The 21,925-nt window shown below is 36.3% G+C and overlaps 1 protein-coding gene across 1 annotated transcript in view; it reads left to right on the top strand.

The window, feature by feature from the left end:
• CFAP210 (cilia and flagella associated protein 210) overlaps positions 1–21,925 on the top strand; it is a 35,689-nt gene that overhangs the window by 6,264 nt on the left and 7,500 nt on the right. The window contains exons 2-7 of the mRNA XM_069471519.1: positions 667–893; positions 6,512–6,685; positions 6,782–6,975; positions 13,240–13,396; positions 17,968–18,107; positions 20,878–21,070. Coding sequence (XP_069327620.1) covers positions 667–893; positions 6,512–6,685; positions 6,782–6,975; positions 13,240–13,396; positions 17,968–18,107; positions 20,878–21,070 — 1,085 coding nt within the window. The remainder of the gene's footprint in view (positions 1–666; positions 894–6,511; positions 6,686–6,781; positions 6,976–13,239; positions 13,397–17,967; positions 18,108–20,877; positions 21,071–21,925) is intronic.

Genomic DNA, 21,925 nt, shown 5'->3' on the forward strand with positions numbered 1-21,925 from the left:
ACTTCTAAAAGTTACAAATACGAGGCCCCTTTGCTACGTGACTTCCTGCCTCAGCTAGCTCCTGCAGGGCCAGGGCAGCCAGCAAAAATAAAAAATAAACAAAGGTCGCAAGTAAACCCTTTGTCCTATTTCTTTGCGTATTCAAAAAATAATTATTGGCAGGGAGATGCAAGTATTCTTAAGCTAAATAGGCCCATCCTGGAACTGTAGTCATTTCTCCAAATTGTGTTGCTACTGCTTTGTGGGGAAGAGGTTGAACAGAGTCAGTCACAATGCCTACAACCCCAAGAGATGAACATCCCCAAAGTTATCCATTTATAAACTGCCACTTTGTTAACTTTGAAAAATGCTTTTATAAAACCTGTTGGAATAGCTATTATTGATCTCAGTTTTAAAGATGAGGATACCGAGATTCCAAGAAGTTAAATGACTTGCCCAAGTTTATACATTAAGCAAATGACCAATCAAGGACTCCAATGTATGTCTTCTGATTTCAAGGCCTTGTAATTTTTTCATTTAATCCTGGCTGTTCTTGAGATAACCAGAATAAATTAAATATTTGAAACAATTTCCAGGTAACAAATCCAGGTATAGAAATTTCTGAGAAAAAATGTCACTTAAACTCTTCCTGAAAGTCTTTAATAATCATTGTTTAAAACTTATTAGAAATAAGAAACTCTGAAGAAGATCAAGTTCCCTATCCACCTCTTCTACCCAGCAAAGTAGATCTCCAGCAGGTGACCATAATTCCACATGATGAATGGAAAAGGATTCAAGATAGCTTGGACAGTTTGACAAGAGAAGCAGCATGTCTTCGTGCAGAAAGAAAGGCAAAGAAAGAAATGCATTTTCGATCCCAAGAAGTGGTGAAACATTGGACTAATACATATGCAGTGAGTATTAACTATCCAGGTGTACACATGTACTGAAGACTTATTTGTTTCTTAGTACTCTTTTATACTTCTTTTATAATTATTTATACATGTAAAATATTATAAAGTCCATTGAAACACATTTTTAATAGTTTTATTTAGGTATAAGTGACATGCAATAAGTTGGATATATTTGAAGTGTACAATTTGATAAGTTTTGACATATGTACACACCCCCAAAACCATCATGACATTTAGGATAATGAACATGTTCGTCATCCAGAAGTTTCCTCATGCCTTGTTTTACTCATTCTCACTCCCCCCTGCCCCTCCTCCCCATCCTTAGGTAACCACTGATCTGCTTCCTATTATCATAGATATCATTCAGCACAGTTATGTTGAGATTCATTCATGTTGTGTGTATTGATTGTTCATTCATTTTTATTGCTGAGTAGTATTCCATTGTACAAATATACCACAATTTGTATATCTGGTCACTTGTTGATGGTTGACATTTGAGTTGTTTCCATTTTTTGGCCATTATGAATATAGCTTCAGTAAACATTCATGTGTATTCATGTGTATGTGTATGTCTGTGTGTGGACATATGCTTCCATTTCTCTTGATAAATATCTTTATGTAGGTAGAATAGCTGTCTTTTGGTAAGTATTTATTTAACTTAGTAAGAAACTTCCTGTTTTTTAAAGTAATTGTACTTGTACATTCCCAGCAGTTGTCTATGAGAGTTCTATTTCTTCTACATTCTTACCAACACTTGGTATAGTCAGTCTTTTTAATTGTGGACATTTTAATAGGCGTGAAATATCTCATTATAGTTTTAATTTAAATTTCCATAATTAAATCAATTTCTCTAGAGAAATTTAATTTTAATTTCTCTAATTAAAAATGATGTTGTCCAGTGGATTTGGAGTTCATTGAAATTAAAAAAAAGATGTTGAACATCTTTTCATGAACTTCTTTTCTACCAGTAGTATATCTTCTTTGGTGAAGTGTTTATTCAAATCTTTTACTGTGTTAAAATTAGGTTTGTTTTATGATTGAGTTTAGAGAATTTAAAAAACATTCTAATACAAGTTCTTTATTAGGTATTTTATTTGAAAATATACCAGTTATCCCAGTATCAGTTATTGAATTCCCATCCTTTCCTTTCTGATTTGCAATGACATTTATGTCATATACCAAGTTCCTATATATAACATGGGTTTCTTTTTTTTAAATTCTTTTTGAAGACATTACTAGTTGTCACAACATGGGTTTGTTTCTAGCCTATTATTTTGTTGTTAAATCTCTGTACCTATACCACAGTTTTAACTACCAGGGGTTTATAGTAAGTCTTGCTGCTGGTAAGATCAATCTTCATTTATTCTTCTTAACACCCATGGAGGTATAAATCACTATGCATAGTGTGCTAGTAATGTATAAAAAAATACAGGCTATATCCCATATCCCCCCATTCCTTTATGTACCAGGGGCTTTTTAAAAATCAAGTTTTTTAGATTATAATTTACATATGTCCTTTTAGTGTACAGTTTACAAATGCTTACAGTCACTTATAGAACAATACCATCCTCCCCAAAACTCCCTCAGGCCCTGTTATAGCCAACTACTCCTCTGCCTGTTGTCCCTGACAACCAGTAATCTGTTTTCTTTCCCTATAGTTTTTCCTTTTTGAGAATGTAATATGTTATACATATGATATTAGCTATGATATCATTCTTCCTTCTTCTAGAAAAAAAAGAATTAATAAATTATAAATATTGTTCCTAAAGCAAGGTACCACAAGCTTTCTATTAATATGTCCCTTCCCAAAGATAAATAATGTATATCACAACAAAGGAAACATGCAATGTTTAAAAAAAAAAAAAAAAAGGACTCTTTAGACAGAACTTATGCTTATCTGTAGTTATAATAATTTTATTATAAAATAAAAAATAACTCTGCCTCTCAGTGCCTCAAACAATGGAGGAAAGTGAAGGGCAGGGAAAGATTACTTTTCCCAGCATTTCTCCCCAAGTGAGATAATAAAAGGAGTCAGGGGACACACCACCCCACTTCAAAGTAGTTTCTCATTTAGGCATATGGAACTAAACTGGGCTATTTTATCTCTCAGGTGGAGGGATGCTAGCAGAAGCACAGAGAGGAGCACAGCAAAAGCATTATATAGTTCCAGAGAGAGAAAGAAACAGACAGACATAAATCAGAGGCAAAAATAAAGAGAGGCTGCCTTGGTTCCTGATAGTTTCAAGTGCTCCCTGTCCTTCTGTGCAATCCTGCATCACGACAATAAACAGCATTACTCTGATACCAAAACCAGACAAAGACAATTCAAGAAAACTATAGACAATATCCCTTAGGAACACAGATAAAAAAACTAACAACATTTTAGCGAATTAAATCCATCAAAAGAATGATACAACATGACCAATGGGAGTTTGTCTGAGGAGTGCAAGCTTGGTTTAATATTTGAAAATCAATCAATGTAATTCACAGTATTAACAAACTAGAAAATAAAAACCTCATAATTATCTCAATAGATACCCCAAAAAGCATTTAAAAAATCCAGCATTCATTCCTGATTTTAAAAGAACCAAAATACTCAACAATGGGCCGGGCGTGGTGGCTCACGCCTGTAATCCTAGCACTCTGGGAGGCCGAGGCGGGTGGATCGCTCGAGGTCAGGAGTTCGAGACCAGCCTGAGCAAGAGTGAGACCCCGTCTCTACTAAAAAATAGAAAGAAATTATATGGACAACTAAAATATATATATACAAAAAATTAGCCGGGCATGGTGGCGCATGCCTGTAGTCCCAGCTACTCGGGAGGCTGAGGCAGTAGGATCGCTTAAGCCCAGGAGTTTGAGGTTGCTGTGAGCTAGACTGACGCCACGGCACTCACTCTAGCCCGGGCAACAGAGTGAGACTCTGTCTCAAAAAAAAAACAAAATACTCAACAATGTAGGGATAGATGACAACTTCAAACTTGATCAGGGGCAGTTCCAAAAACCTGACACTTAGTATTATACTTGAAGGTGAAAGAATGAATACTTTCCCCCTAAAATCAGGAAAAAAGCAAAATTTCCACTTTCACTACATTTATTCAACATTGTATTGGAGGTTCTACCTAGTGCAATAAGTCAAGAAAAAAAATAAAAGGCATCCAGACTGGAAAGAAAGAATTAAAACTGTCTTTATTTTCTGATGCTATGATTGTCTATGTAGAAACTCTGCTGGAATCTACAGCAAAGGTACTAGACCTAATGAGGTTAACAATGTTGCAGGATACATACAGATCAATATAAGAAAAAATTGTATTTCTATAGCTAACAATAGCAAATTGAAACTTTAAAAAATATCATTTACTATTACATCAAAAATATGAAATACTTAGGGATAAATCTGACAAAAGATGTATAAGACCTATACACTGAAAACTATAAAATGTTGCTGACAGAAATTAAGACCTAAATAAATAGAGAGAGATAGTACATTCATGGGTCAGAAGATTCAGAATACAGAATACAGAAAAATGAATTTCATCTGGGTTAAAGACCTATATTTAAAGGGCAAAACAGTAAAACTTTTTTTTTGTTTGTTTGTTTTGAGATAGGGTCTCACTCTGTTGCCCAGGCTAGAGTGCCATGGTGTCAGCCTAGCTCACAGCAACCTCAAACTGCTGGGTTCAAGCAATCCTCCTGCCTCAGCCTCCCGAGTAGCTGGGACTACAGGCATGCGCTACCATGCCTGGCTAATTTTTTCTATATATATTTTTAGTTGTCCATATAATTTCTTTCTATTTTTAGTAGAGACGAGGTCTTGCTCTTGCTCAGGCTGGTCTCGAGCACCTGAGCTCAAACAATCCACCCACCTCGGCCTCCCAGAGTGCTAAGATTACGGGCGTGAGCCACCATGCCCGGCCAAAACAGTAACACTTTTGACATAAATCATAGAATATGTTCAGTATATCAGGGCAAGTAAGGTTTTCTTAAGACCTAGAAAGTATGGCCAATAGAGGAAAAGAAAGCCCTCATATGAAGTAGAACATTGAGTAGACTTCTCAGCGGTATAAAAGGGCATATAAAATATGGTACTGTTGGTGTTTTAAAGGAGCAAAATAGTATGAGATATACATTTATTATGTAATTAGTAGTAAGATATATATTTATTATGTAATTATAGAAAGCAATTTTGGAAGTAAACATAAGAAAGCAATAATAAAAATCTTCTGCACGGCCAAAGAAACAGTCACGAGAATAAACAGACCACCTACAGAATGGGAAAAAATTTTTGCATACTACACATCAGATAAAGGACTGATAACAAGAATCTATTTAGAACTCAGGAAAATCAGCAAGAAAAAATCAAGCAACCCTATCAAAAAATGGGCAAATGACATGAATAGAAACTTCTCGAAAGAAGATATAAGAATGGCTAACAAACATATGAAAAAATGCTCAACATCCCTAATCATCAGAGAAATGCAAATCAAAACCACAATGAGATATCACTTAACCCCAATGAGAATGGCCTTTATCAAAATAACCCAAAACAACACATGTTGGCGTGGGTGTGGAGAGACAGGAACACTAATACACTGCTGGTGGGACTGCAAACTAGTGCAACCCCTGTGGAAAGCATTATGGAGGTATCTTAAACAGATTCAAGTAGACCTGCCATTTGACCCAGCAATCCCATTATTGGGCATATACTCAAAGGAAAAAAGGTCATTCTGTAACAAAGACACATGTACCCGAATGTTTATAGCAGCACAATTCACAATAGCAAAGATGTGGAAACAACCCAAATGCCCATCAATACATGATTGGATTAGTAAGCTGTGGTATATGTATACCATGGAATATTACTCAGCTATAAGGAATAATGAAGATACAACATCTCTATGGTTCTCCTGGAGAGAGTTGGAACCCATTATATTAAGTGAAGTATCCCAAGAATGGAAAAACAAGCATCACATGTACTCACCAGAAAATTGGTTTCCCTGAACATCACCTAAATACACATCTGGGAACGACACCAATCTGATATCAGACTGAGGTGGGGGGTGGGGGAGGGGATGGGGGTATACCTACACAATGAGTGCATTGTGCACCGTTTGGGGAATGGTAACGCTTGAAGGTGCTGACTCGGGAAGGGGGTGTGGGGAAGGGAGGGATATATACCTACATGATGGGTGCAACGCGCACTACCTGGGGAACAGACACGCCTGGAGCTCTGACTTGGGGGGAAAGGCAGTGCATGGGCAACGTATGTAACCTGCAATTCTGTATCCCCCATAACAATAAGATGAAATAAAAAAAAAAAAAAAAGTAATAATAGTGGTTATCTTCGAGTGAAAGGAGATTGCAGATGGAAGTTAGGATTGGAAGGAGAAGTTCACTGTAGATTTTGGTAATATGTTGGGATTTTGAACCATGTAAATGTGTTAACCTATAAAAAATTCAATTTAAACAATTAGCTTGTAAGTGTAACCTCATTTTTTATTTATTAATGAAATATGCAAATATACTAAAGACATAATGAAAGCTCAAATTATCACATTATAATATTAAATTTTGATAAAATTGAAAAATGAAAACAAAAAATTGCTTTTTTCTTTTTATAGGGAATGAAAGAACAGAAACTTGAAGCCAAAAAGAAGCGTGATGAAGAAATAGAGGCAGAAAGACAAGTTCTTGATGTGGAAGAAGCAATCTATAAACAAGGAGAAAGAAAAAAGGCCATTGAAAATGCAAAGCAATATCAATTCTACCAGACAGAAAGAGTGAAAAACTTTCATGTACTACTTGGGTTTTGTTGTACTTTTATATATATTTAACATATCTATACATAATTTGACATTATTTTCTTAAAATACTGTAATTTTATTTTGCAGTCAGGACTTCTTCTTAGTAGAGTTATGAAAGAACGTGATGCTCAGATTGAATTCCAAAAGAGTAAGATAAAATCGGATAACAAATGGGAGGAACAATTGAAACTCAATACTGAAAAAGCTTTCAAAGAAGAACAAGAAAAAGCAGAAAAACGACACAGAGAAAGAGTGGCTCTTGCCAAAGATCATCTAAAACAGTAGGTGTACATAAATTTGTACCTTTCTCTTTTTCTCATAAATGGATATAGTTTCTTTCTGATTATAAAAGAAATACATGCTAAAATATTCAACAGGAAAAGTACAAAGAGTTTAAAAATCACTATCACTTCATTACTCAGAGATGTGTATTGGTTACTACTCCAGTAATATTGCAGCGTAACAGTCAGTCATACAATCTAGTGGCATACAACAATAAACATTTATTTCTCATGCATCTGTGGGTTAGCTAGGGTTGGCTGATCTAGGCTGGACTTAGATGGGCAGCTTTTCTTCAAGCTGGAGGACTGGCTGGGTTTGCTCATTGTTGTCGGGGAGGGTTCTGATTCACTCTATGTGTATTCATTCTGAAGTCCAGGATGAAAAAGCCACCTGGGGGAAACTTTTTATGTATTATTGACAGAGATGGAAGAGAGCAAGCATAAAATTGCAAGAATATGGCTAAACTGTCAAAGGACAAGGACCTATACTTGGCCTACCATGAGTCTAAAGCAAGTCATATGAACAACCTCAACAACAATGGAACAGAGTATATGTCCATGAAAGTGGGAAGTTACTATTATTGTTTTGGTGTATATCAGTAAGACTTTTTTTTTTATGGTGGAGGCTTCAGGCTCATTGAGATACAGTTTACGTTCAGTAAAATTTGCCTTTTAAAAAGCATATGGCTGCATAACTACCACCCAAATCAAGACATAGAACATGTCCATCACCCCAGAAAGTTCCCTTATGCCCCTTTGCACTAAGTTCTATACCCCATCCCCAGCCTCTGGCAATCATTGATCTACTGATACAGACTTTTTTCCTGAGCACATATACCCATATTTTATAAAATGAAATTGAAACAACTATATTGTTTTATTAAATGCTTTTCTCACTTTGTCATATATAAAATTATTTCTCAAAATCATGTGTCTAAGTGACATAGACATCAATTCTCAGGATACATATATTCCCAAATTGTGTATTTTTCAGTTATTTCAGTCCATAGCAAAAAGAGAAGAGAAACCTTTGGATTTATTGTAATTTTGTCTTTGGCAGTATAAAGTGTAAGGGTTTGTACAAGTAAGGGACAAAGCCATTGGCAGAGGGAGTCAAATATTTGATCAATGAGTCACTTGTGTTTGAGAAATCTCTCTTCTATACTGCAGCTCAGAGATAATCAAAGAGCAGTCTGATCTCCAGCAAGCTACCCAGCAACACCTTCACAGGCCATCCACCCACCTAGAGCCTTTGTATGTAGGCTGTGTTTAGGCCACAGGATTTTGTGTGTGTGTGTGTGTGTGTGTGTGTGTGTGTGGTATTTGGCAATAGGTTAGAGGTTCAAGCAGGTTTAGGATTTGTTTTATTTGTTTCTTGGTATATCTTCAGTGCAGTCTAGGAAATGTTCATCAGGCTCTGATGTCAGTGTAAATTCCTTTACTTAACTGTTCACGGTGAGCTCTGTCCTTGTGGATGGTGGCCAAATGTTACATATGCTCAGTGCACTCTCAGCTGCCTTATTTTCCCCAGAAATCTCATGAAAATTCAGGGTAAGATCCAGGGTTTAGTTTCTAGTAATGGTATAGAATTTCCCCCATTATATTGGTTGCATTGTGGGGAATTAGTAGAGGAAGGATGTTCAACATGTAAGCTTGGGTTGCCAATTTTTTTGAGAAGTCCTACATCTTAAATTTAATAAGAAATACTTAATTCTGTAATTGAAGACAACATAGGAAAATATAAATCTATTATTATAATTTTTTAAAAATATATGTGTATAAAATTATCACTAAGTTGTATCCTGTTGAATGTTGATTCATGTATCAGTTTTGTAGATGCCTTCTGGGGAAGGCATGTTACTTTAAAATACTATTAGGAATAAAGGTGATGAGCCCATCAAAAGCCTTTTTAAATCATAGAACTGGAATAGTAGCACTGGTATTAACCTGAGTTGGGAACAGAGGACCATGTGGTAGAAAAGACATGCAAAAGAGAATTTCTTTCTCCTTTCTTGAATTATAAGAGTTTATTCAGGGGCAAAATTTCAAAATAGGTAATTTATTCATTCATTAGTATATTCATTCAGTCATTCATACAAACACTTACTGAACAACCTCCATTTGCCAGTCATTATTCTAGTCATTGAGAATACAGAGATGAAAACGATACAGTCTTCTTCCTTAAGAAGTTCACAATCTGGTAGAGGAGCATACAAAAATGGAACAAATACTTAGAATATAATGGTAAATATTAATATTTTGGCAAAATATGTAGAGGGTGTATGGAAGCATGTAAAATGGATATCTGACCCAGTCTAGAGAAGGGTTTTCAGAAGAGATTGGCTCCTGCACTTAATTCTGAAGAATGAGTAGGAATAAACCACGTAAAGAATGGACTGTAGAAGTATTTTAAGCAGAGGAAATAGCACAGGTAAAGGCCCAGAAGTGAGGTAGACTATGGTAGATTTGGAGAACTACAAGTAGCTGAGATGGCTGTAGTATAGAGTTGTGGTCCCCAACCCCCAGGCCGCAGACAGGTACTGGTCTGTGGCCTGTTGGGAAAACAGGTCTGTGCATCACCACTTGAGCTCTGCCTCCGCCCCCACCCCACCCCCATCTCCCCCTGTCCGTGGAAAAACTGTCTTCCATGAAACCATTCCCTGGTGCCAAAAATATTGGGGACCACTGCTGTAGAGGACTAAGGGGACACTGTCAAAGATGAGGTTAGAGAGATGGGCTAGGACAAGTCATGGTGTGCTTTGTAGGCCATGTGCCTTAATGTCTGCCAGAATTTGGAATGACTCTCCTCTTTGGGCAAAGACCACATTTTAATTATTTTAATCATAAAGAAATGGAAATTGCAAAATGCCAAGAGGCAAGACTCTTTCTGCATACCGTATTTTTGTTTTTGTTTTTGTTTTGAGACAAGGTCTTGCTCTTTCTCCCAGGCTGGACTGCAATGAAGTGGCATGCAGCCTCGAACTCCTGGGCTCATGCAATTCTCCTGCCTCAGCCTCCTGAGTAGCTAGGACTATAGGCATACACCACCACACCCAGCTAATTTTTAAGATATTTTTTAGAAATCGGGTCTTGCTATGTTGCCCAGGCTTGTCTCAAACTCCTGGCCTCAAAGTGATCCTCCCAAAGTGTTGGGATTACAAGTATGAGCCACTATGCCCAGCCTTGCATGCCCTATTAATTATATTACCAAGTGCTACCCAGGAATTGCCATGTGGTGGTTTAAATATTTTCACACATTCTTTGATATTCTTTCTTTCAGAGGATGGGACCTAATTCCTATGCCCTTGAGTGTGGGCTATACATAGTAATTCATTTCTAAGGAGTAGAATGTGGCAGAAATGGTGGTAGGTGACATCTAAGATGAGGATATTAAAGACATTGTGGCTTCCTCCTTGCTATCTCTGTTGGGTTGCTTATTGGAGAATCTAACTGCCACAGTGTAAGGACACTTAAGTAGCTCAGTGTAGAGATCCATGTGGCAAGGAACTGAGGTCTCCTGACAACAGATATATGAAAGCAAGCTACCATCCTCACTCAAGCCTTCAGATGACTACAGCCCCACTGGCATCTTGACTGCATCGTCTTGAGAACTACTAGACTCACTCACTCCCAGTTTCCTAACTCTTAGCAATGGTGTGAGATAATAAATGTTTATTGTTTTAAGCCATTAAGTTTTGGAATATTTAGTTACTCAGCAATAGATAATTGAAACACATAGCACAGCTGCTGGCCCTGTGCCTGAAAGTAAGATTTTTTCACACACTTTCCAGACAATCTCTAGGCTCTAGACCTGGGCCATTTATTCCACTATGGGACTTTGGTATAAGAGTCTACCTGTGACTCATAACCCAGTGGGTATGATAGGCATAGGGATGAAGCAAATAAGGGACCATAGTGACACCAAAATCTCCAAATAGAGGGATTTTGACCAAGAACTTTATACATAATTGTTGAAACTTAACAGAGCATCTATAGATACTGCATAGCTCTCCTTTATTATTAGGTTAGCCTTTCTTTATAAAGGGCTCATTGATCTTGCTTAAGAAAACTCACTAACTACTATCTGTTAATCCCACCAGCTTCCCAAAAGAAGAAAAAATCATTATAGGATAGTTTGCATCACTTTTCCCTGGATAAAGATCATCTAGGGAAAGAGTAGAAATAGAAGAGGGCTTAAGGGATCTCATCCATTTTATAGATTTAAATGCCATCCTAAATCTGGCATTTAAATCTGTCTAAACCAATTCTTTTGAGCCCCAGCTTCATATATCAGCTGCCTCCCTGATATCTTCATTTCAATGTCTCAAAGGTATCTCAAACTTAAAATGTCTAGAATTATTGATTCCCTACCCTGACAGTGGACTTTCCAGTGGCATCCTTACCCACCCAGTTGTTCAAACCAGAAACCTAGGAATCCACCTTGATTCCTCATTTGCTTTTATCTTCCATATCAAATATAATAGCAGTTCATGTTGATTTTTTTTCTCCAAAATAAATCTTGAATTTACTGCTATCTTCTTAGTACAGGCCACACATATATTGCATGGTTTGTTAGATCAGCCTCTTGAACTGGCTTCACGTACTGTCTTATTTCCCAGTTCCTTCTTCAGTTGTCATCAAGAAAAATTTTGTATTAAAATGACAATAGGTCATATTCTCGTACCTTAAACATTTCAATGGATTTCTATTCATTTTAAAACAAAATGGAAATTTGATCATCTGCAGCAAGGCCCTGTGTGATCTGGCCTTCTCTATTTTTCTTTTCTTTTTTTTTTTTTTTTTTTGAGACAGAGTCTCTTTCTGTTGCCCAGGCTAGAGTGAGTGCCATGGCGTCAGCCTAGCTCACAGCAACCTCAAACTCCTGAGCTCAAGGGATCCTCCTGTCTCAGCCTCCCAAGTAGCTGGGACTACAGACATGCACCACCATGCCCGGCTAATTTTTTTTCTATATATATATTTTTAGCTGTCCATACAATTTCTTTCTATTTTTAGTAGAGGTGGGGTCTCGCTCTTGCTCAGGCTGGTCTCGAACTCCTGAGCTCAAATGATCCGCCCACCTCGGCCTCCCAGAGTGCTAGGATTACAGGCGTGAGCCACCGCGCCCGGCCTCTGTTTTTCAACCTCCTCTCTACCACTCCTTTCCCTTAGTTGTGATGCCTCTGTCACACTGATCTTCCTTCCAGGGCCTCCAGCACCTGCCAAACCCTCGTTTGGCTCAGTGCCTTCTTACATGCTTTTTCTTCTGTCTGGAATTTTACTGTCCCATTCTTCATCAGAGAGTGCTTCTCTATCTTAGAGTACAGCTCCGTCCAAAGTTATCTAAATAACTCAATCATTATTCTTTTGCTTAATCTTTTATTTTCTTTATAACACTACAATTTGTAATTACGTTATGCTCCACTTTATTGTACTTTGCAGATACTGTGTTTTGTTTTGTTTTTTAATAAATTGAAGATTTGTGGCAACTCTGCATCAAGCAAGTCTATCAGCGCCACTTTTCCAACAGCATGTGCTCACTTTGTGTTTCTGTGTCACATTTTGGTAATTCTCCTGATATTTCAAACTTCCTTGTTATTATTATTTTTGAGTTGGGGTCCCACTCTATTGCCTGGGCTACAGTACAGTGGCATCATCATAGCTCACTGCAACCTCAAACTCTTGGGCTCAAGTGATTCTCCTGCCTCAGTCTCCCAAGTAGCTGAGACTACAGGCATGTGCCACAATATCTGGCTAATTTTTCTATTTTTTCATAGAGGCAGGGTCTCACTATGTTGCTCAGGCTGTTCTCAAACTCCTGGCCTCAAGGGATCCTCCTGCCTTGGCCTCTCAAAGTACTCAGATTACAGGCATGAATCACCACCCTCAGCTTTTTTTTTGAGACAGGGTCTTGCTCTGTTGCCTGGGCTAGAGTGCAGTGACATCATCATACCTCACTGCCACTTCAAACTCCTGGGCTCAAGCAATCCTCCTGCCTCATCCTCCTGAGTAGCTGGAACTACAGGCACACACTACCACGCCCCATGAAATAAATTTTGAGGAAAGGAAAGTATTGGCAATTCTGGATTAGCCAAGATGGATTAGTATTAGTCACTACTGTTTAATGTTTGTTCTTTTCTCAAAGAAATTTGCAAGTTCTTTGCAGCTTCAGATCATCCCATGTTAGAATCTTTTATTAATTCATTTCTTAAAAACATAACCTATTTTTCTGCTTTACTTTCAATTATAATTATGTTTTTGCTTTAGAATAAAGGAACATGTAGAAGAAGAAGAAAGAAGGAAAAAACAAGAAGAAAAAGATGCTGAGGAAATAAAGCGACAGAATTCACTATATGAAATAGAAATGAGAAAAAAACTAGAAAAGAAAAAGGAAGAGATACATGAAAGCAGGAGACTGTTTTTTGTAAGTTAAAAGTACAAAAATGTACAAAGTCAAATGCCTAACTTTTTTATTGATGCATAATATTTGTACATATTTGGGGGGTATATGTCTGGTATTTTGATAAATGCAACAATATGTAATGATCAAATCAGGCTTATCTATGACCTCGAACATTTACCATTTCTATGTGTTGGAAACATTTGAAATCTTCTCTTCTAGTTATTTGGAAATATACAGTATATTGTTTTTAACTGTAGTCACCCTACTGTGCTATCAAACACTAGAACTTATTCCTTCTATCTAACTGTATGCTTGTGCATTCCCCACCCCCCAACACTCTTCCCAGCCTCTGATAACTATCATTCTACTCTCTACTGCCATGTCATCATCTTTATTATGGGCCCAGTACACTTCCACTATGCGATTCTGCTATCTTCCTTTTAAGTTCCCACATATGAGGGAGAACATGCAATATTTGTCTTTCTGTGCCTGAAAATGCCTAATATCTAATATATTGTTTAAAAAAATAGTGGAGTACAAGTTTTTAAATTTGTAGAGTTAGACTTTGGTTGCCAGGAATGCATTATAGAGATGTATTCTTTCCTATTAAAATATTTATCTTTTAATATCTTTAATAATATCTTTATTCTTTGCTATTAAAATATTTGGGATGTAAAAAGAATAGTGGAGTAGAAAACAAGTTGCTATTAAGTTGGTTTTCTACGGGAATATGTACTTTTAGGGTAGCTATATTTGGTATGGTTGTATTGTTTATGTGCTCTCATGCATGAATGAGAGAAGAAAATGAGATTTTTTAAAAAAAATGAATTTATTTTCTTATCCTTAAAATGGTGGTTGTGAAGAATGAGTGGGGTGATTTATATTTAGTGATCTGTTGTGTCATTAATATGTGCTCAATAAATGGTAATACCTTGTGAATGTTGCTTTTATTTGATTTCATAATCTTTTTACATTTTTTCTTTAAAATTAATTTTTATTCTTAAGTAATATGTACATGGAATTAAAACATCAAACAACACCAAAAGTTTTGAAAGAAGAATGACAGTTCTTTGGTCCACTTGTCCTGCTTCCTGGAGGCAACCACTTTTTTTTTTTTTTTTTTTGAGACAGTCTCTCCCTGTTGCCCTGGCTAGAGTGCAATGGCATTATCATAGCTCACAGCAACCTCAAACTCCTGGGCTCAAGTAATCCTCCTGCCTGAGCCTCCCGAGTAACTGGGACTACAGGTGCATGCCACTATGCCTGGCTTATTTTTTCTGTTTTTAGTAGAGACAGGATCTCACTGTTGCTCAGGCTGGTCTCAAACTCCTGATCTCAAGTGATCCTCCTGCCTTGGCCTCCCAGAGTGCTAGGATTACAGGTGTGAACCACTGTGCCCGGCCCACTTCCAAGTTCTTTTAGCTGTTTCTTCTGTTAGAAAATTATAATATTCTATATTTAGACGTTAAAAATACATATTAGGCTGCAAAAGATATACATCTTGATTTATCAATTTGAGATATTTCCTGCCTCTTTGTCTTGATAGTTGAGGATTTAGCTCTTTTCCATTATTTCCCCCTTCTCCTCCTCTCCTCCCCCACAAATAATGGTCACAATTTTACTTCAATAATTATTATGATTATTTAAATATTTTTCTCTGCAGAGCCAAGTAATATATTGTGGTTATATTTCTTTGCTTGCCTAAATGTTTATTTTTCTATGATTAAAATAATTTCTTTGTTTTCATTTGTTCTGATGACGATATACCTCAATTTTTTCCATTTGCTCAATAAGTTATATCAAATACATATTGATATTAGTTTTCAAATGTTCAACTAAGTAATATTAAATTATCTGTGGTGTTGTTTTTCTTGAAACTTGCCCATCCAGAGTCTTCCATCTCTTCCCTTTGTTCTGGAGTGCTTGCTCACTAGGTCTTCTGCACAGCTGTCATCCTGGGACTTTCCTCTGCCACTTTCTGGGGCCATACCTCCTATTTCCTGAATCTTATATCTTCTGCTTTCTTGGTTTATTCCCTCATCTTGCATCTTTGAGTAGCTTCCTGAGGAAGAGGTTATGGGAGGTAAATTTTTTGAACTGTCTGAAAAGGTAATCTTCTAAAGTCATATTTGATTGGTTTGACTGGTTATAGAATTCTGGGTTCAGAATTTGGACTTTTGTATTCATTGTTTCATATTCCTCTAGCATCCAGTATTGCTGTTGAGACGTATGATGCCATTTATGGACTGCATCAGATATATATAATCATTTTTCGTTTTTTCCTTTTTCTTCTCTTTCTCTCTCTCTGAATGCTTTTAGGGTCATCTTTATGTCTGGTGTTCTAAAACTTCACAGTGATCTGCCTTAGATGATGTGCCTTCATTCATTTTGCTGGGCATTCCATTGATGCTTTTATTGTGGAAACTCATATCCCTTTCATCCTGAGAACTTGTCTTGTTTTATCTTTTGGATAATTTTGTCCCTTTCAGTTTTGTCTGTTGTATTGTTCTATAACCCCTCTGATAGATACTGGACTTTCTGAATTGATGCTCTAATTTTAAAATATCTTTTCTCATTAGTTAGGAAAAGGCTCAAAAGCATACAGTAGAAAACCCAAAATAATAGTAGCTTAAACAACTATAGGCTTACATTTCAGGGGTGCTCATTACAAATCTGGTAATGGCACCTCCAGAGTCAACAGGGACTGAGAAACCTCTTTTTTTACTCCGCTATTCTTAGAACACAGATGGCATCTATCCTCAGGGTTACCTCATGCCCTGAATGGCTGCCGGAATTCTAGCTCTGAAGTCCACATTCTGGACAGCAAGAGGAAGAAAGGGTGAAGATTGAAAGGGAGTGCCCTAACTATCTGTTCTCCTTCTAAGTAACTTTCCCAGAAGTCCCACTTAATAATTTCCACAAAATCTCGTTGGTTATGATTTTGTTACACCTAGCTGAAAAGAAAGCTTGAGAATACAGCCTCCTAGCTGAGCATATTTTCACCCTGAATAAAATTTGGGTTTTCTGCTACTAATGAAGCAGAGAGGACAGAATCTTGAGTAGGCAAATAATTGTTTCTGCCATTTTTTTTTGTTCTACTTTGAAAGTAGTCCTCAACTATGTATTCTAAGGCTTCTATTGAATTTTTATTTTAGCTATCAAAGTTTTAATTTTTGAGAGTTCTGCTTATAATTTTATTGCTTCTTTTTCATAAATTCTTGTTCTTGGTTCATGGGTACAGTAATTGTTACTTCTCCAAGTCACTTTGGAGTGGAACAGACCTAGTTTTGGATGCTAACTCTGCTGTTGACTAGTTATGTGACCTTGAGTTGAAGCTTTCGGTTTTGAAAAATAAGAGTTAATGTTGTGTTAATTAACTCTATATTGTTTCCTATTACAAAATGTCTGTATGAATATTAGAATAAACTTGGAAAAAACAGCAAAATAAAACTTTTAAGGAATCATTCAAAATAATCACTTTTAACAGTTTGGTGTTTTCATTAGTTTATCATAGTGACCATATTGACCAATATATTTCCTGACCAGATTATAGGCTAACCCATTAAATAGAACATTAGTTAAGAATTCTAGGTACATACTAGACCCTGAGTTACAAATATTTTGGTAGATTAAATGCTGCACCTAACAACTTTCACCTTGAATTGGTTTCTACTTATAATTACAGAATCACCAATATATTAATATGTATATACTCAGGGTATTGTGTTCAAAGTCACCTGTTTTTATGATGGCTAACTCAGGCTGGGATGATGGAACATTTGCTAATATGAACAGATTTTTATTTTTTGTTTTAAAAACTAGTGACCTATTTTTAAATTTTTATTAAAATACACATCTGTAATTTCTTGTATATATGCAAAAAGAAAGTCTGGACAAGAAACTAGTAACCATGATTGAGTCTAGAGGGGGAATTAGGAAGAGACAGTGGAGGGAGTGGAAGGATACCTTACACTGTGTATGTTAAAAATATTTAAAATTTTTGAACCATGTGACTAGATTATTATTCAAAGATTAAATGAAAATTATATTTAATGTATTTTTCTGATTATGCAATTATTTTAAATTATATATTTTTAAAGAAATGAGATATTTGAAAAGAAATACTGAAAAGCATTAAGGTGTAAAAGTCATTCATTATCTCATACCCCAGAGATAACTAGTGTTAACATTGACACATTTCTTCTAGTCATATATACATTATAAAGCTGTACTTATATGTATTTGTGAAATTGGAATATATTATGTAATGTTTTATATTCTGCTCTTTCTCCTCCCATTTATTGATTATACTATTTGTATCATCCTATGTCATTGAGAGTATGATTTAGTTAACCATTTTTCTCTTATTAAATATTTAGAGGCTGTTTCCAATTTTTTGCTGAATAACTTTGAAATGAAGTGTATGGTACATAAACCTTTATGCACACCTCTGATCATCTCTTTGGGATAAATTTCCAGGAGAGAAATAACTGGGTCAGAAGCTGTGACCATTTGATAGGTTCTTGTTAGATATTGACATGTTGAAAGATATTTTTCTCTGTGATGGGATAATATATAATTTTTTCCCCAAGGAACATATGCATGATAAAAATATCATCAAAGCTGTAGAACAGCAGCAGCAAGAGGAGGAAAATGAAAAGATTAAAAAATTTATCAAAGCAAAAAAGCGTCTTATACAAATGGGGAAAGAAAAAGAAGCTGAAACACACAGGTAGGCTTTTACAATACTTTGTAGGTCAGGTGCAGTGGCTTGCGCCTGTAGTTCTAGCTACTTGGGAGGCTGAGGCGGAAGGATCACTTGAGTCCAGGAGTTCCAAGCGACAGTGAGCTATAATCGTGCCACCGCACTCCAGCCTGGGTGTCAAAGAGAGACCCTGTCTCTAAATATATAAATAAATAAGTAAATAATAATTTGTATAATTAATAAAGTACTATCTGAAATTATATTACTACAAATCAGAAGTTGTGATATAAGAGTTGTTTTTAGGAAGAGAAGTCTTAGTATTTTATATATGAGTAGAGTGGTTAGTGACTTGACTATTTTATTTGGGACATGTGAGTTGAGGTACCCCTGGAATATCCAGGACATTATCTGGTAGATGGTTGGAAATACTGGTCTGCTTTATGAGAGGCGTGTGAGCTGGAGATGGCTTTGTGAGCCATTGGTATATAAATAAATGGTAGTTGGAGTTGTGGATGCAGGTGAGCTCACCTAGGATGAATAGGTAAGAAATGAAGGTTACATAGTCGCTGGGGAACTCCATATTTAAGGGTCAAATAGACAAAGAAGATAATGTGAGGACCAAAGAATAGTTTCCAGAGGTTGGAGGAAAACCAGAGAAACATCAAGGAAGAAGAGTTTTCAGTAAGAAGCAATCATCAACCAGATCAATGAGCCAACGGGGGGGGGAAAAAAAAAAAGAAGCAGTCACCAGTGTTAGGTCAATAGAAAGATTAAACAAGATTTTAAAAAAATCAAGCGTCTAACAGATTTAGAGATCATTGCTTACCTTAGTGAGCAGTTTGTGATAGGGTGGAGAGAGAAGAGTAGGAGGCCAAGTTGCAGTACAGGGTGTTTCTGTCTAGATCAGCTTTTTCCTCTTGCAAAATCCTCTGGTGGCTTCACATTTGACTTAGATTCATACAGTTGCCCATAAGGCTCTATACCCACCCTACTTCCAAGCTGATCCAAGCCTCGTCTGTCAGACCTCATCTCTTACTGTTCTCTCCTCTCCCTCTTCTCACCTACACTGGACTTCTGTATCTTCTCTAGGCATTGCCACCTCCAGAGAACACAAAACTTGCTCCCTTAACTCTTTCAGATCTTTGCTTAAATATTGTCATTGACACTTTCCATGACCACCTTATTTAAAATTATACCTCTTCCCCAATTGCTTATGATTTTAACTGCTTTCTTTCTTCTCATTGCTTGATATATAGCACTATATATTTTAATCATTTATTTATTGTCCCTCTCCTGCAGCAATAATGAAAGCTCCATGAGGACAGAGATTTTTATTTTATTTATTATTTTAAAAAATATTTTAGAGGCAGAGTGCAGTGGCTATTCACAAGCGTGATCATAGTGTACTACAGCCTGGAACTCTTGGGCTCAAGCAATCCTCTGCCTCAACCTCCTGAGTAGCTGGGACTACAGGTGTGCTCCATCAAGCCCAGCTAATTTTTTGAAATTTTTTTATAGAGACAAGATCTTGCTGTTGCCCAGGCTGGTCTCGAACTCCTGGCCTCAAGCAATCCTCTAGCCTTAGCCTAGGTGTGAGCCACTGCACCCAGCCTGGGCCTCCCTACTTTTAGTGTTTTGCTCACTGTTATGTCCCCAGCACCTTGAATAGTGTCAGGCACATAGTGAGCAATCAATAAATGTATTTAAAATATTGTTTTTTGAAATTCTAACTGAAGTGTCCCCATTTTTGTGAAAACTTTCTTTTTTTCTCCTTTGTCCATATCTTTGTCTAGCTTTTTCATGGCATTTATCATCCTTTGCCTTGTATTGTTATTTGCATAAATGTTTTTGCTCCATTTTCGATTGTAATTTCCTTGGGGTATGTACTGCATCCTTTCTTATCATTTCTTACATGTTGTTGCTTTGCAAATTCACTCAATAAATTAGTGAATTTATCACAACTAAAGTAGTTTTTGAATTTTTTCATATATAAAAATGCACCCATTTCTTTAACAAAATATATTTTTTGTTATGATGTACCAGGCACATACTTGGCTCTGGACTAGAGAGAGGACCCATTCAATCCCTGACCTTAGGCATCTCATGGTATAAAGGGAGTGAGACATATAAACAAATCAGGTCAACAAAGTGCTATGAATAAATGCCAGACGGAGTATTATGAGGGTGGATTTATTTAGAATTTTGATAACTTTTACTAAATATTTTCTTTTTTCCTATTAAGTCAGTTTAGCCAGATGTTTTTTCTTTGTATTTATTTTATTTTTCTTTTTTTGTATTTTTTGTAGAGACAGGGTCTCACTATGTTGCTCAGAGTGGTTTTGGTCTCCTGGCCTCAATTGATCCTCCTGCCTCGGCTTCCCAAAGTGCTGGGATTACAGGTACAAGCCACTGTACCTGGCCCTTACTAAATATTTTCTTGGTTTTATTTACAAAAATGCCTTTTATAGCCTAAGCCTCCAATGCTAAAGTAAGCAGGATAGTCTGATAAAGTACTTTTTATTTTTCAATATACAGAATTTTAACATCTCTTTCTAAACACATGCACACACAAAGATCATATTGTATGTATTACATATATCACTCTTTGGATTTTTAGACTATATGTTTCTTTATATTTAAAAAATAATTTCCACTTAATCAGCGTATACAAGGAGCAGTGGGGCTCCTTTTAGTTTTCTAAAAGACAGTAAAATATCTCAGACTCCCTAATTAAATTATTTTGGTTCCATTGCAAATCTGTTCAAGAAGTTTTGACAAGTATGGTATTTTGTTATAGGCTAATGGAGGAACGGAGAGAAAGAATAAATAACTTCCTGAGTGAACTAATGAAAGAGAAACTTGACAATGAAGATTTGATTATTGCTAGAGATATTGCAGAAGCTGAGGCTAAATGGGAAAAAAGAGAAGGAGAAAAATATGAAAAAAACAAAGCAGAATTAAAAGCGATTGCAGAATATAGAGCCATTGTGGTAAACAATTTAATTATGACAAATAAAAACTGAAAGACAAATTTAAGACCTTTCCACTGTGGTTTCAACCCCCTCTGCTTCTCTAACTAAAAACTAGAAGAGATGTGAAAAACAATGTATGAATTATCTTTTTATATTTTTGAAATCAGACATTTACTTTTTCCTCCCTCGCCCCCCCATATAGGGTCTCACTCTGTTGCCCAGGCTAGAGTGCAGTGGTGCAATTATAGCTCACTGCAGCCTTAAACTCTTGGGCTCAAGCAATCCTTCTACCTTAGTCTTCCCAGAAGCTTGGGATTACAGGTGTGAGACACCACACCCCGTCTCTTTACTTCGTAAGAGAAGATGACGTGACAGTCAATTATAAGCAAGATATTTACAGATGCAAAGTAATAATCTCTTCTGTTTCAAAACCATCTGAAATGCAAAGATTTTTATTAGTATATTTTTCATTTGAATATATTTAAGACAAATCACATAAAAATTACCCTATTATGTTTCTATTTATATATATATATTTTTGGAGACAGGGTCTCAATCTTTTGCCCAGGCCAGAGTGCAATGGTGTCATCATAGCTCACTGCAACCTCAAACTCCTGGCTCAAGAGATCCTCCTGTCTCAGCCTCCCAAAGTGCTAGCATTATAGGTGTGAGCCATTGCGCCTGGCCTGTATTTTTTAATCTTTCAGAATTTATCTCTTATATAACTGCTTGTCTAACATTTAAATTTGGTAGTTTATAAAGTTTGTAGCAATTAATTTTGTACCTACAAATATTTCCATACCTTGAGAGGATCTTGCTTTTCAGTTCTTGTGGGTTTTTTTTTTTTTTTTTTTTTTTAGCCAATAGAGATTG

Source organism: Eulemur rufifrons, chromosome 1 (genome assembly GCF_041146395.1).
Source record: "Eulemur rufifrons isolate Redbay chromosome 1, OSU_ERuf_1, whole genome shotgun sequence".
NCBI lineage: Eukaryota > Metazoa > Chordata > Mammalia > Primates > Lemuridae > Eulemur > Eulemur rufifrons.